Here is a 16,887-nt window from a genome sequence, read left to right as displayed (position 1 = left end):
GAACCACTAAAGCCAAGGAACACCTGACATTACACTGAGCCCCCCAAAAATGATGTGGGTGTTTACGTGTATAATAGATGTTCTTAAGATACAGGATACATTTTAAAGTTCTATAATATCTAAAAAATGAATAATAAAATAAATATAATAGTAACAGTTATTTATTATTAATATAACCACTTAACTTTTCGTTTTGCATGATGATGCAAAAGTATGAGATTACGGAAAAAAGAAAAATCACAGCGACAGGTAGAAATACGTTGCAAATCCAATAACAACACATATCAAGACACTTATTTTATAATAATATGGTATTGTTGTGTCATGCATCATTCGAATAAAACATTATCCAAATAATCATCTAGATAACACGTTATTCGAGTGAAAGTTATTCGAATAACTTTTTCAAATTTAATTGTTCGAAAAATTTTCAAAATAATTAATTCGAATAAATTTAAGACTAAAGTACTTGAATAATTGCTTTATGTGATTTGTTCGGTTGTACGCTTAAAGCCAATTCAATCATATTAGGTTTATAATTTGGAACTTTTAATGAAGTACACGCGCAGCACTGAATTTATCCGTTAGTGAATTTCTCAAGTTTCTTAGTAAGCAACTGGAATACTGTGGAGTAGGTATATTTCCTTACTTTTGTCGAAGTCACAATAAGTCTAACTTAGTTTAAATTATACGATATTGTAACATAAATCATAATGCTAATTATAATATTAATGACACTAAATGATGATTTTATAATAATGGTCTTACACTTCATTATGAAAAGACTACATTTTTGTGTTTAATAATTAAAGATAAAAACCATTAAATTAACAACAACAAAATATTCTTTTATACGTATAATTGCAATCAGTGTATACTGTAAACATAATATTTTGGTCTTGTCATTGAAAACCTAATTAAGTACATTTTACATTAACCCAAAACTGTAGGCAATTTTTTTTTTTAATTTTAAAAATATACTGAACATATTATACTAAAGAGTCATGGAGTAGAAATTAAATCAACTAACACCGATGACTAACGAATATCACTATGGTTCTTACACAAAAGAGCTATCTAAAAAAAATTTAGTTAAATGAAATTAAAAAAACTAGACAAAATATTTCAGCATTCTTAAGATAAGAAAGATAGGCCAAATCGCAAAACAAACTGTCCATTTTCATGAAATAATACAACATTATAAATAAATATACTGTTTTATTCATCCATTATTGTTTTATTCATTCATTAAACAATAAATAATATGACGCATAATTATTGAAATACTATTATCGGGTAGGTATGTGATAAAATGTACAAGGGGGGTTATTAGAATAATATTATTCAAGTCCCATCATTTAAATGTGAGTATTTATTTAAATATACTAAGTCCCGTCAGACTATGGAATAAAATATGTGATATATAAAAAAATATATTTTTGTCCTAGTGGGTACACTGCATTATGGAAAAATTGTCATTCCATCCCGGGTTTTAGATATACCCCTAGAACTGATTTAGTGGGTGCCGACCATAGAGTAATAATATAAAGAGATGAAATACATACCTATACTAGCTTGTATGCAAGAGCGAAGTAAAAAGTAGGACTAAAACTAGTATGACCACTTAAAGGAAAAAAAAAGTCTATTGTTGAACAAATAAAACAGCTAGGCATTGTGGTTAATTAATACAAATAAATAGCTAAAACTTATATACCTTATATACAAGTTAATAATAATACATTTTATATTATATTTTATCGAATTTAAAAGGCAATATTTTTTCAAAATACTGTTATCATTGATATCCTATCACCACGATATATTGAACGATGGTTATTTTCTTCTATCTTAGCAGACTGATTTTAGTCCTACTTTTTGCTACACATTAATACTCTATAACTAGTTTGAACATACTATCCACATATTCGCATGGAAGCGTTTATTTAAAAGTGATTTTATCACTTTCAGTTATGATAAAAGCTGTAGACCCGTGACCTCTCCGTCCCCACTATGCCCCGACTCCACTGTACTGTTATTTGTTTATTTCAAATTTATAGACTTGCTACATGAAAAATTCGGTTTAGCCTCGATAACTTTTGCTATGTATGGACATTTGATAATAATACGGGGTCGAAGGTTTGACGCCGCGGAAAATAAATGAATAACTCGCGCCGTTAAACGAATTACTCATGGCGAGAGGTACATAAATATAACATAAATAACATTATTATACTGTACGGACAATAAGTGTGGATAGTGCACAATGTCGGAAAATTGTGAAACCGAGTATTTTCTTTGACGCGGCGACATAGCCTTAGATTATATATATATATATATATGTTAAAGGGAACCAGACGGGTATAGACTTAAAAAAACCACCACAATAGACTTCGAGTAAAGTGATGGAACATATAGTAAGGGCGGCGTAATTAAATAACTCCGATACATTTGAGAGCTTCGATGCTAATCTGTATATAGTACAATTATTAAACAACGATAAAAATCAATGAAAAGGCTTAAAGTTGTCTTATAGGATTTTCCTAAAACAGTCACCCGCCTGAAGCCCAATGCCGCAGCCGACTAGCAAAGCGTTATTAATAATATTATATAACTAGCCGGAACTTGGATCTCTTCACTTTAGAAGAATTTTGGACTTGGATCCAATAATGTACTCTTTAACAGAGTTATTACCTTAGTGTTTAAGGTTTATCGTGCCACCTAGAGATAGCCATAACAGGGGGGGGATAGGGGTAATTGCCCTTGCCCTTGGCTTTTGACATTTTTATGTCTTTTCTATGGCACACACACGGAAAATCGACATCGGTTAACATAACGACACCGGCTATCATAACGAAAAATAACAGCTGATTTATCTGTTTAGATAAGATAGATAAGAGACAACCGACACCGACATCGAAAATTCATCCTATATATATTTATATATACATAATATATATATATATTTATCCTTCTTTATCCTTATATGTCCTTATATGAGGGTGGGAATGGGAATGGAAATGACGATGGGGTGGACTGGGGGTAGGGGAGGGAACGGGGATAGGGATGTTACTTTTATGTTATAGGATATAGGAGATAGGGGTAAGAGATGAGGGTTGGGGGTGGCGGCATATATGTTGTATTCACAACGTTCAAAATAGAAATGAATAATAAATTCAATAATTTTAGTTTATAATTTGAAGATATGCTTGAATTAGGTACCAGTACTTAAAAAAATAGAGTTTTTTTAATATTAAAATGATGAACCGTTAGATGTTTACGATTTTAACATCTCGTCGGTATACCATACTTTCTATTTCAGATATACCACTTATAACTGATATAAATTATGTCAATTCCTATTTATATTATATTTTTATGAAATGTTTACTTGGAACCTAATGTAAATCGACTGTACAATATTATCATCCCAATGATGAGATGAAAGTGCTATATTAATAAAATCTCAATATCATTAATATGTATGTTTGAGAAGGAGACTGTAGTATGTAGAATCCCTATTGATATAAACGGTTTTTTGTTACTAAAAAAATAATATTTCTGAGATGTCAAAACCTCAGCTTACATATATTACACGCATTGAGGGCTTGTATACACAATCACTTTATGTGTACTGTGTATGCATGCAATTCTATGTATTCTTACAAAATGCATACACAAATTCATTAGTCTGCTGTCGATATGCACACATATGTACTAAGAATTAGCAAATAAAGACATAACTCATAATATGCATATTCATATATATTTACGACTGAGTTCCTTCAACGCTGTGACACTGGTGTTGACAGTTTTCACAATCGAGAGAAATTATTATATTCATAATACGTGTACACTAGCAATGAACGTTTTATACTTCCATATTAGCGTCTCAATACTATAGTGGAATAACTTTTAAATACTAATAGGTACAATTAATACAAATTAAGCTATTAGACAATGAACAAAAACGGAACATACAAGCAAGGTGTATAATATGGTTTTTCTTATAAGTTAAAAAATTTAAAATAACTATAAAAATTGTAAATTTTGTATTGAACAAGCCTACCTAGAAAAAGGCTTATCTTACTATAGCCGTACATCCCTAATATTATGTCTATACTCTACAGTCATACAGGGTGTTTAAAAAGTTAGAAAACGGTCAATTTTTAGAGCCGTTATTGATTTTTTTTTAAATTTTAACTTTTGGATGTTAATATATGTTATTTTATGCACATTTGAGGCTGAAATACAAAATATTACCTCAAATAGTTTGCGCATGCGTGGTATCAGCTTTTAAAATTTAAACGGGAACCCCTAAATTTTTAGGAATATTCTGTTAGCAATTAATATTTAAAATACAAAAATGTTAAAAACACTTTTTGATACCATACAGTTCAAAAGTTATTGCTATTTAAAGTTCATGTTAGTGCTCCATTCAAAAGAATTTTTAAGCATGTACAAGTCAGATAATTTGACGTGACTTTTAGCAGATGTGTAATGTAATATCTGAAGTACGATTAAAAAAAAAAAATCACAATTAAATTGAATTAATAGCTTTAATTGTTATTTGGAAATTTGTTTAAAAAAACACTATTTTTTGGAGACGCTAATTGCGCATTTCAATGCTTTATATACACAATGACTGTATTATATATGTAGAAACATGCACTATTTTATGGTTTTTAAAAGTTAAATATTATAATGGAAAAACTATATTTAATTCAGTGTAAAAACCATACAATTACAAAATTAAAAGAATTGCACCTGTAAGTTAAAAAAATAAAAGATAATTGTTTATGTATTATTATTTTTTAATTTTAAGACTATCATTAATTGAAATGGTCCAACCTACACCATGCAAAACTTAAGTTGCAGCAAAAATGCAAAATTTTTGTTTACACAAGATGGTATTTTTTATAATATTAATTTAAATAACATAAAGTTAAAAAAGTATTTGATTCTAATTATTATATAATATAAACAATATTAACATACTGCAATCCGTTAAGTTCCATTTCCAACGCATCGTGCATAATACAATAGTGTATTGTGCAGTACTGTATGTATACAAGCTTTCTCTTGTAAATTTGTGTATGATCCTAAATGTTAATTATCTTATGATGTGCAGTCATGCTCGATAGATAATTAGCCGACAATAGCCAGGCAAGTTTTTGACTAGTAAAATATATCAGGTACATCGATGCGAAATATAGCAATCAACAATGATATTATCATGTTATTCTATAGGTATGTTATATTATAGATGGAGGGTGGAAATGTATGTAAAGCTACATTACCTGGCGCAATGGTTGTTAAACTTTTACGCGGTGAAAAGTAATACAAGTATAACTTCAAAAATGCTTTCCTTAAAAACTCAAACAGAATTTATTATTAATACACTCCAAAAATTCTGAAACAACTAGGCCGCACACGAGGCGATTGTCACGCGATGTGATTTGTGTGCGATTCAGACGAGATACATGAGATATGTGCAATTTGAGTGACTAGAAGTCCACCATCACGAAGCGATTGTTTTTTTTTTAAGTCGGTTGTACACTGTCAATTTCATAGTTTGTATGAAGTTCACCACGAAAATGTCGAGTTCCAGTGAAGAGGACATTGCTATGTACTAACTACTACTTGTACAAAAAGTTAAAAATAAAGACTTTGCCCTATTTTTAGACTAGTAAATATAAAATTTGAGAATTTAAATTTAAACGATTTGTACAAAAATAGTTACCAGGTAAATTGACTACATTTGACACATCACACCATGTCATGTCCACAGAATCCTTTCTTGGATATTCTCAAATCGTGTAGTTAAATAATGCAGGGAGTTTTTAAATTTCACTCACAAATTTGATATTAAACACCTCCATGATACGTGCGGTAATCGACAAAGCATAAAATATACTATGAATACGTTAAATTTTTGTACGCCAATATAATATATTTTTTTTGTTTTATTGAAATACGAGTATAAAACATCAACAGCACCGGTCATTGGCTAGACATTTATTTTTAATTATTTAATCTGTGATTAGTTCCCTTTGTTATTGTTATATTATATAAATATATTAATATAATGTAGATAGATCTTTTTTCTTCTCGTTGAAATTTTTTTCTACTACCAATGTTTAAGATTTTGTATTTATTAATTCTTTACAATAGTAGTACGAAAGATAAAAACAAACGACGATGCGACTCCTCTCTCTACCATCACATGTCATTGCCACCTAACAGTCTGTGGCCGGCCACCCAATATAATAAAAACATCGGTCATGTCTTGTTTAAAAAAAAAAAAATTGTAAATAATCAAACGTACCTAACTTAACCTAGGCAATGAAGTATCCACTTTTTTATTTTCCAAAAAAATTTAGAAAATTGTAATCGTATTAATATTAATAACAATACGCATTACATGTTTGCATGTATGCACATATAAAAGTATGCAATATATGCACTAATATTCAGTGTAGGGTTCTGGTCTATTCTTTGCTGTACTTATTGGGTTTTAATAAATAATTTAATTCAAGTTTAGAAGTGATGCCGCCGGGTAACTTCTTCTATCAACCAAAAAAAAAAATCGGTCTTATAAATATATAAATTCATTAGTTTTACTTATTGCATTAACAAAATGCAGATTGTATAAACTAATGTAAAATAAAAACATATGGTTGCCCTCTGTATAATAGTTATAATAATATACAACACATTATACTACACATATAGATGTATTATCTGGCTGAAATATTGTCAGGTTATGTTGTATACTAGTATTTGAGTTTATAATGTACATAGTATCTGAATAATTCCAAAATAATTTGGAATTGTGTATGCGATTGTGTCTTCGCTGTATTATACCATTCAACTCGACTGATTCCAGAGAATAACTTATGTGTGTTTGAATCATTTTACACGTTCAGTGCATTCATTTTATACAGCATGCACATTGAACTTGCGGTAAAGTTAATAAAGCCGTCGTATGCGTTCAATCATTTAGCAGAGGCCGTATATGGCCGTGACGCGATACCGAGATAATAGCGAGGAGTATATTAAAATTAAACAAAAGCCTTTACAGAGAATAATTTCTAGCGTTTTGTTCTTTAAAAGGGATGCAAATTTAATAATTGTCCAATACACGTGGGCAGTTGGACAGTCGGCGTAACTATTGAAATAGAGACTTTAATTAAAGTGAGAACGGATAAATCCACGGTACTACCTCACCTACAAATAGTACACGACTGACGTATTCATAGTATATTTTATGCTTTATCGAGTACCGTACGTATCATGGAGGCGTTATAAATTGCCCGGTACATCTACCGCGTTTTGACGTTAAGAGGACGTCATACACCCTTTATTTTCTTAAAAAATCCGCCTTGCGCGGATTAATTTTACAAAGGTTATAATAAAAGCTAAGAAACTACATTTTTACATGAAAGATATAGACAACAGCATTGTCTGTGTTCTACCGTCGCCCTTTTTTAATATTTTAACCAGTTAATGAATAATTAATTATTTAAGAAAGGACTTTTTGACTTTTTTAAAAATGATATAACGTTGGTTGTATTAGGTATATCGCAAAAATACGGATGATGGAACACAGATAATTTTGTTATAAATAATATGTATAAATTTCATTCCTTAACTATATATGAAGCCTGAGAAAAATAAATTCGCGCAAAGCAGTTTTGAAGGGAAAAAATTGTAATTTATCCTATAGAAATGACTGTGATAGTCTGACAAAAAAAAATGGCGATCAACAAAGTATCTTAAGTACTGTGTTAATAAGTATGCATTATAGTTCAAACTCTAAATTAAGACTTTTCGAAAAATTGCCTATACTTTACTCCTTAGAAATGGCCGGTGTGGCGTCCTCTTAAGTTGTATGCAAAACATGAACGGGTTAATACCGGCGCGGCGGCCATTGACACATAGCCCCGGACACTGATAACGATTGCTGACAAAGGGGAGACACTTAACACACGAAATCGCGGTGGCGGTCATCCACCAAATCGATGGTGACACGGCTTATACTATTGGTTAGAAAAATATATTATAATTCATATTTATTATAATCTAATTATATAATCGAAAAATTACCAATTCTTACTAAAAAAGAGTTATAGGGAACTTAAAAAAAAAAAAAAAATAGTAAAATCACAAAAAGAACGTTTAGTGGCCATCCTGAAAACTATGAAATATGTCGCTTAGACTCTTTTGCCGTGCCACCATCGAAATGTTAGTTGAAGATTTAACCCTGCAGTAGTCGCGCGTTTTACTATTGGAGTACACCGATAATGAATTTAATTTTAGATGGTTTTAGGATTTCCTTATCACAATGATAACTATATTACCTTTAAATGACATTATATAGTTTGTGTTTGTGTTAAAATACACAAAATCTGCGAAAACGCAGTTTTTCGGCAATTAAAGAAAACCCGTAGTCCCGAATTTATTCTTAGTTTAATATGTTATCTTAAAATTACCGCTAAGAAACCCCAAAAAACTTGCACACCCCCTAGAGGAATGGGAAATGGGTATAATTAAAATTTAACTTTGAATAAGTAAACTTTTTCAACTTTTACCCCCCCCCCCTTCCAAAGTACAAACTAGATGAAATTTGTGATTTATAGAGTTACTACACGAAGGAAATGGTCTAGTATTAAAAAAGTTACAGTGTATACAGACCAAAAAAAAACCCCGTATCAATGTAAAACCATTAGCATCGCTCCTCCGCATTAAAGCTAAAAAGGATTAAATGGTTGTTGTATATTTTCATTTAAGCTGATTATAAATATTCATATTATACGCAAACATTTTTATTTTTCAACGGTGTCCATAACGCTGCGCATTGTGTATGCATGATAAAACCGCGATTACTTTGGAAATATTTACCTGTCGCTTGTTATACATAGCTTGAAATAGGTTTTCCGGTTTCAACACTTAATTAAATTAAAATAATCAGCATAATATACTATACGAATAAAAGGTTTGCAAATATATTTTTTTAGTAGGTATGAAAAAACGATATAAATATATAAAATACATCACTGAATAGTATATTATTATTTCTGAATGCGGGAATTTCTGTTTGAAAGTAACTGTTTCATATGGATAAAATACACTATAATATAATATGTGGTTATAATGTAATGTATTATAATATTGACAATATATTTAATATATATTGAGTTGACAAATAATAATAAAAAAATGGCGAAAATATTTAAAAATATACGTGATAAATAAAGATTTAGTGAAAAGTTTCCTAAAACGATCTCATTAAAATAATGTTTGAATAAAATAAAATATATAACATTTTAATATAATGTAATTAGATGAATAGTGTATTGTAATGATAAGTGAATTGTCTTGTATAGTACTAAGTACATGATCAATGTTAGCATGTGTTCAACTACTGTATTTTATGTAAATTTAATTTCTGCTGTAGCAATAATAAAAGTCAGTATTTTATGATTTTATATTGTGAAGTGGTCTGGGGTATTCTGAAGTACCTGTTCCACTTTTGTATCGTGCAGCGCACTATCAGTAAATTCATAATATTATTATGAAACGAATGTATATAATATATCCTTTTAATACAAATTAAAAGGGTTGAAACTTTTAGAACTTTATATTATAACAAAACAGTATTACGTCTAGTAAAAGGCTAACACAATTAGTACTAATAAACAAACTAATAAAACTCAATATCAGAAAAGTCAGAAATTTTCACAAGGAAAATACATTATTCTCAAGTCTTTTTTTTTTTTAGAGACGGTTTAAGCAAAATTTTTGTTCAACGTACATAAATTGAACAAACTTTTTTAAAACTAGATAGGTATATATTATGTTAACGATCCATTATTACACAAAACAAGAAACTATAAAGCGAATAATAATAACGTTCGACTTTTTAATAATTATTAGTTATAGAACGTACAGTGTAGTACCGTACGTTAATTACTACGTATCTCGGTATACTGGCTAAAAGTATGCAATCAATGTGACGAATTTTATAATCAATAGCCCTTCAAAATAATTCTAACTGAAATAGTTACTTATTCTTGAGTAGTGTATAAATACCGTACTACATAATATAAAAAACAGTAAATTGATATTTCACTGTTATTATATTTTATTCCTAAAGGCTTAAATTTTTGTTTTTGTCTTGAACTTAATGCGTCTGTCTATACCATAGTTACCCATTTATCGTAGTTAACAATATAATGGAAATATTTTCATTACCTATTGACTACATTACCTGATACACTCACACGTAGCAACGCCAATATAGAACTTTATCGCGTTACAACGTAATGGCAATAATGTGCTTAAAATTGTATTTCTAGTATTAGGGTGGATAGGCACGATTAGGGTTGATCGTCCGTCTATAATAAATTACTAATTATACTATTTAAAAAAAAAATTAAGGAGTGCCGTAATTTTATGTGAATAAATATGTAATTTTTTAGGGGGGTTGTTCTCCATTTTAAAAAAGCAATGATGGATATTTAAAATGTTTGATCCGATAAAGTACAATACCTTCTGAGCTCCGCATTGAAGCTAAAAGAATTTAAATTTGTTTCGTGTGTTTATAATTGCTTCACTTGATTCTATTTATTGATTTAAATTGAAATACTGTTTGTAACTATTTAAATTAATTTGCTAGCGGTAATTTATACAAACTATACTTAAAGTCTAAAAATATAACCTGTATAATATGATTTCAGTATTGTTAAGCTATTGATAATCTTTAAACAGAGTTAGTGTATACGGTCATGCAGTGGCATATTTAGGAATTCGTTTAGGAGGGGGATGAAATAAATAATATTCCACAGACTTGTGCGGAGCTTCGCCCCCCCCACACCCCCCAAGCAACTAAACAGCATAACAACAATATTTTAATTTTAAAATCCACCAAACTTATGACTCTTAATTATAACTTAAAAAAATATTTATAATGTATTATTCCTAGAATAATAAGAAAATAATATTTAAGTTCCACTATACTATTATAGTAGTGGCATTTAAACATAATTTTCTTATATACTGTCATAATCATAAAACAAAATGTAGTTTTCTATTTTTTTGGAGACTTAGTTCATCGATAACCTCATCTGGCAACATTTTTATTGACCGGTGACATGCCAATAAAGCCAACCCATTTTTTTTTTTTATACCGTGATATAATAATTTTCAAGTACTTAATTAATAATAAATTTATTAATTACAATATTAACAATATGTAACTTATATAATTCATATTAAATTAACTTTTAATGAACCAATATATGTTTAGAAATAGAGATAGAAATTTAGTGGTAAGTGATTGGTCAATACAATTTTAATTAACCATTAAATTTATTAATTCTTTATGAAACGCATCATTAATAGTTGTGTGAGTTTTCGATGTAGAGCCAAATTAAAATACAAAATTTGTATGCATAAATTTCACAATAAAAAAATGTGTGTATTATTTTGTTATCATTCATTATCAATTGAATATGGAGCAATAAAACATAAGTGTACAATTATGCGATACCCATTACGAATATTTAGAAACAGATATACTTAAAAGTAATTTCATATTGAAATACGGAAAACATTAACTAAAAAAAAAAAGGTCAAGGGGGGGGATCAATCCCCCATATCCTTCCCCATAAATACGCCACTGCGGTCATGCAAAATATGATAGAATTTTTTTTAATCGATAAAATTTGAATAATTCCTTGTAATGCGAGAAATTAATTTAATATTGTACTAAAATCTTTAAAAATTATACTCGTTATAGCAAACGCTTTTCGTTTATAATAAGTTTTCTCAAAATAATACCTGAAAAAACAAAGCCCGATGAAAAAGAGTTGTATGAAACAAAAATTGTTAAATGTGTATACTGTATATTATGTGATGCTGATGTTAGGCTTAAGGAGGTTAGATATTTAACTGTTTTTATAGAAAGTTTACTAAAAAAAAAAAGGATGGTCTTGTTTAAAGATAAATTTATGGTGTCTAAGAGCAAAACTACGAGTATTTAAAATCACATAGGAATTTAAAATGCTTTCATAATTTATAATATCAAAGAACCCTTCAGTAATCTTTTTCGATGCCGTCTTCTATAAGCCTCAGTAATGCTTAACATAGCACATCTTTGTCTTGTTTAGTAATCAAATATTAAAATGACGCCGTCTACTAGGCATTGGATGTGCTTTAAGTTGGAAGCTCGTAAAGGAGCAGACTACGTTAAGAGTTCGTCCATTATGATAACTAATAAACCTCCTTTTAAAATATATTGCGTTGATATTTCTGGTATTCTTGTTTTATTACTTAAATATTAAGTAACAAATTCATACCACAGAAGCAATTAATGGCCAACAGAGATGTTTAAAGTTCACTTACCGTGCAAAAAATTTATAGTACAAAACTATTTTTTTTCTCGAGTTTTTTTTCAGTTTTCCATGTTACGCGTTTTTATTATTATTTTGGTTTTATCGCCATTCCATTATTATCAATTCTTATACTATATTTCTAAAACAATTGTTATTTTCATATTTTTACTAAAATAATATTATACACGTCTAGTCACTACAAATTAAATATATCTATAAACTACCAAAATGCCTATTTCGGAAGAAGAAATCTTGATTTTTGCTGGAGTAGTAGGGGCAAAAGAATGCATCCTCACCTAAAATGTTTAAATCGATTTCAATCAAAATCATAATAATTTGAAGTAATTTAACTAGATATCGTGATATTCCACAAAGTATAAGTTTTCTCTACCGTACGGTCAAGAAACAATATGGACAAAAAGAAAGAAATTTGTACTTTTTTTTTTCATTTAAATTTGTAATTTTAATATAATAATACCAAATTATTCGTCCATAATATTCTGAGTGGGTGAACATTGTCTCATATTACGCTTTGCTGATTTCCGTTATACATATACTAATAATATACATTTACGTAAACAATTATTTTAAATATATGTACAATGTCAAACAGCTATTCTTGAAAACATTCATGTTGCAAGTTCTGATCGTGCCGTCAGTCGTTTTTAAACGCGTTGTAATTCAGTTTGATCCCCAAAATATTACAAAATGAGCTTTTTAAATACATATTGCACACGGCTTTTGACATGGTAAAACGAATCTCCTGTTTGAGTGTTAAATGTCAAAGGGTTTTTTTTGTGGAAATCGTCGGAACCGTTTTCATTATTTTATGATAAATATCATGCATGTCATACCGGACACGTCAATCATACTATAGTGAGGCCTATGATGCAATTTAACAAAAAAAAAAACAATTGTATAGTTCAAAGGAAACCGCCCGAACCATTTTTATTATTTTATATAAAAGTGCATCTTTGTGACACGTTAAGGTACAAGCATTGAATGAATATATATTGTACAATATTTACAAGTGAGAGACGTTTATTGAAATCTGCTTTCTGCGTCTTCCTTTGATACATTATACAATGATTACATTTTATTAGGAGGCAGTCAAGTAAACGAAATCAAGTGCGTTTAACGCGTAAGACATATTGTTTCTTACTGTCAAAGTCGAGTTCAAATTAAAGTGTATTTTCGTAACCGGTGCAAAGTCCTCACCATAAAAGAGGGGTCACTTCATTTTTTTAAGTTTTTGAGGTTAAGGATCCAAAAACGGCTGAAAATGATGCGACCCCTCTTTTAAGGTGAGAATTTTGCACTGGTTACGAAAATACCTGAATTTCACCCGTATATTAGTATGGTTCGGTATCGGAGCACCTGTATATTATTTGTTTTTATTAAAGTCGTTTTTTTGGGGCCCATACACTACAATCAATTTCGACGGTTTTACTCGTCGGTTATACCCATCGTGTTTAAAATCAAGATTCGACAGATGTAAAAACTGTAGTGTTTCGTCGTCGGTTTTGACCGACGTGTTTTATCGTGACAATGAAAACCGACGTATTTCATCGTAGTGTATATGTGCTGCCTATTATATATAGCGCCTTCGCGTAATTATGGTTACTGCTCTCGTTCTATCTTACGGCAGACGAAAACAAATGCAATCATACAAAAGCCTGTTAAACTATCCTAACGTGTTTTAAACAATTGCTTAATTATTTTCGTCCCTTTGAATTCGACATGCCGATGGAAAATGTTTACCGCGACGGTCTTTGATAAACTCATGACCTCGCTCTCGTAGTAATACCGTGTCATACCCATACTCTTTTGTTCCTATTAAATCATTAAATTGCTTCCGACGGTTGTAATATACCGTATAGGCGTCTAAGATCAAAGTGTGTGTGGTACTTCAGAGATCAAAAGTTTTTTACATAGAAAATTCCGGTTTGAAAATAAATTAAATTATATCAATTAAATAAATAATTTAATTATTTATAACGACAATAAAGAGATTGTCCCACTACCATAGTTGTTGCATAAAGTCATGTAGGACATAAATGACAACTTGAGTTTACCTTGGGCATACATTATCTAAGCTATATAATTATATACATATGGGATGTAAGCATACATCGTTTAGTGCGGTTATTCACAAGCTTCGATCTCTCTCTCCCACTGCTCATAATGCCGAATATGCTAACTTTCTTAGGACCGTGTTCGATAATTTTACAAAAAAAAAAAAATATACAGACTTTAAGATGGTTTTTTAAACCTTTGAACAATTTCAGCTCCGAAGATTGTGTAATAATACAGGGTCCGGCAAAAAAACCTCCCTTATTTAGAAATGGCACTGTGTGAGTTGTGGTGGTGGTACAACGGTGGAGTGGGTATCGATCGATAGCTGTATACATGCCATTTTCTTCTGACCTAACCTAAACCAATTGCTAGGAATCATGATGAGGGAGAAGTCTGGTTCCAACAAGACGGTGCCACAGATTACACTTCGCGGCGCTCCCTAGCAATCTTGAGAGAGATGTTTCCTGGACGTCTTCTCTCTTTGCGAGGAGACATCACCTAACCGCCAAGGTCACTTGATTTATCCCCTTGTGGTTTGGGGATTTAAGGAGGCAATCAAACAGGCAGTGGCTGCCATTATACCGGAAATGACATGAAGAGCTATGGCCATTCTCGAAAGTTAAAAGTGTAACCTGTGGCACCGTCTTGTTGGAACCAGACTTCTCCCTTATCATGGTTCCTAGTAAACTGGTTTAGGTAAGGTCAGAAGAAAATGGCATGTATACAGCTATCGATCAATACCCCCTCCACTGTTGTACCAGCACCACAGTTCATTTAGTTCCATTTCGAAATGAGGGAGGTTTTTTACTAACCCTGTATTATACAGGGTGATTCTTTTATCATAAACCAGTCAATATCTCATAGGGTTTAATAAGAAATTAAATTTTTTTTTCATATTATTTTTATATAATGTGATCTCAATTTTTCACAATTTGTTTTTGTTTTTACCCCCCCCCCCCTCAACTTAGATTTTTTGTTGGCAACTTTTGAAACTTAAATGGTATCGTATATATTTTATTACCTCTTCAAATAGAGAATAATGTATTACAAATGTTGACTGGTTGATAACCAGTTTAGAGAAACTATTTTTGAAGTTAAAAGAGTTTAAAAGTTAGGATGGGAGAGGAAGTGCGGTTGGGAAATGCGCGCAGATAAAAATAATACTACACTCCACTTCCCCTCCCATCTTAACTTTTAAACTCTTATAACTTCAAAAATAGTTATCCAAAACTGGTTATCGACCAGTCAACATTTGTAATACATTATTCTCTATTTAAAAAGGTAATAGTATATATACGATACAATCTAAGTTTCAAAAGTTGCTATCAGAAAGTCTAAGTTGAGAGGGGGGTAAAAACAAAAAAAAATTGTGAAAAATTGAGATCACATTATATAAAAATAATATGAAAAAAAAATTTAATTTCTTATTAATCCCTATGAGCTATATGTTTTTTATTACATTTTTTATTGTTTTAGTATCAATGTCTCAATGTTAAACCTTAGATAAATTCTTCTTATTTTTTGTTTAATTTTCTTATGTAAATCCGAGTACCGTCCTTCTTAAGTGGCCACTATCATATTTGACCATACATTCATATTCCCGCTTTGAAGACTTAAAGGAAGTGTGTAGTAGTCACTTAGCTAACGAATCAAGTATAGATTTCTAAAACTGTCTAAGTAAATACCCAGTCCTTAAAAAGGCTTACGTCGCTAACGACTGTTTTCTTTTCTTATCCTTACAGATGTCATATCCCGGCCGCCAGGAACAGACTGCTGATTCGAATCAATAGTAGTTTTAGAGATTTAGGTCTTCTTTTTTAAGATCATTAATGGGTGTAGGTTTTTGAATCACCAGCAAAACGGAACAAATGATGTAAACTATTTCAAACTAACATGTATATTATTAATTTGTATTGTTCTTTTTTTTTCCTTTTCAAATGTTATCATCAAAAAATGAAACTAACAATTAGTTTCATTTTTTGATGATACCATTTGAAAAAGAAAAAAAAGAACAATAAAAATTATTAATATACATATTAGTTTGAAATAGTTTACATCATTTGTTCCGTTTTGCTGGTGATTCAAAAACCTACACCCATTATTGATCTTAAAAAAGAGGACCTAAATCTCTAAAACTACTATTTAACTAAAATATGTAGTAAGTTATGTTAGTAACTAAAATATGTAGTATTTATTGTTTTATTAAAATCTATTTTTGTTTTTTTATTACTATGAGTATATAAACAAAATATAATTTAAAAATTCGTTGATATTAAAAAAATATATATTTGATTTTTATGTTATATGTTATATATTATATTAATATGCAATATATTATGTTATATATTATATTTTATTTTATGTTCTAATAAAATTGTTATACATTAGTCAGTAAATCTTTAAAAAAAAAAATGTG

General features: G+C 29.9%; 1 protein-coding gene across 3 annotated transcripts in view; it reads left to right on the top strand.

The window, feature by feature from the left end:
* Nucleotides 1–16,887, top strand: part of LOC126841603 (uncharacterized) — a 58,359-nt gene that overhangs the window by 3,522 nt on the left and 37,950 nt on the right. For 2 of the 3 annotated variants that reach the window (XR_007686201.1, XM_050578190.1), the window contains exon 3: nt 16,214–16,358. The exons of the other annotated variant lie outside the window; for it this stretch is intronic. Coding sequence is in view for 1 of the 2 variants with exons in the window: in XM_050578190.1 (XP_050434147.1) it covers nt 16,214–16,248 (35 nt within the window). In the remaining variant the exon portion in view is untranslated. Of the gene's footprint in view, nt 1–16,213; nt 16,359–16,887 lie in introns of those variants that run through there. 3 annotated transcript variants of the gene reach the window in all.

Source organism: Adelges cooleyi, unplaced genomic scaffold, assembly GCF_023614345.1.
Source record: "Adelges cooleyi isolate 19-005CV unplaced genomic scaffold, UGA_ACOO_1.1 ACOO_flye_CR_arks_rails_tigmint_CR_PRNA_397, whole genome shotgun sequence".
Classification (NCBI taxonomy): domain Eukaryota; kingdom Metazoa; phylum Arthropoda; class Insecta; order Hemiptera; family Adelgidae; genus Adelges; species Adelges cooleyi.
The sequence above is the reverse complement of the archived record's forward strand: the minus strand, read 5'-3'. Positions and strand labels throughout refer to the sequence as shown.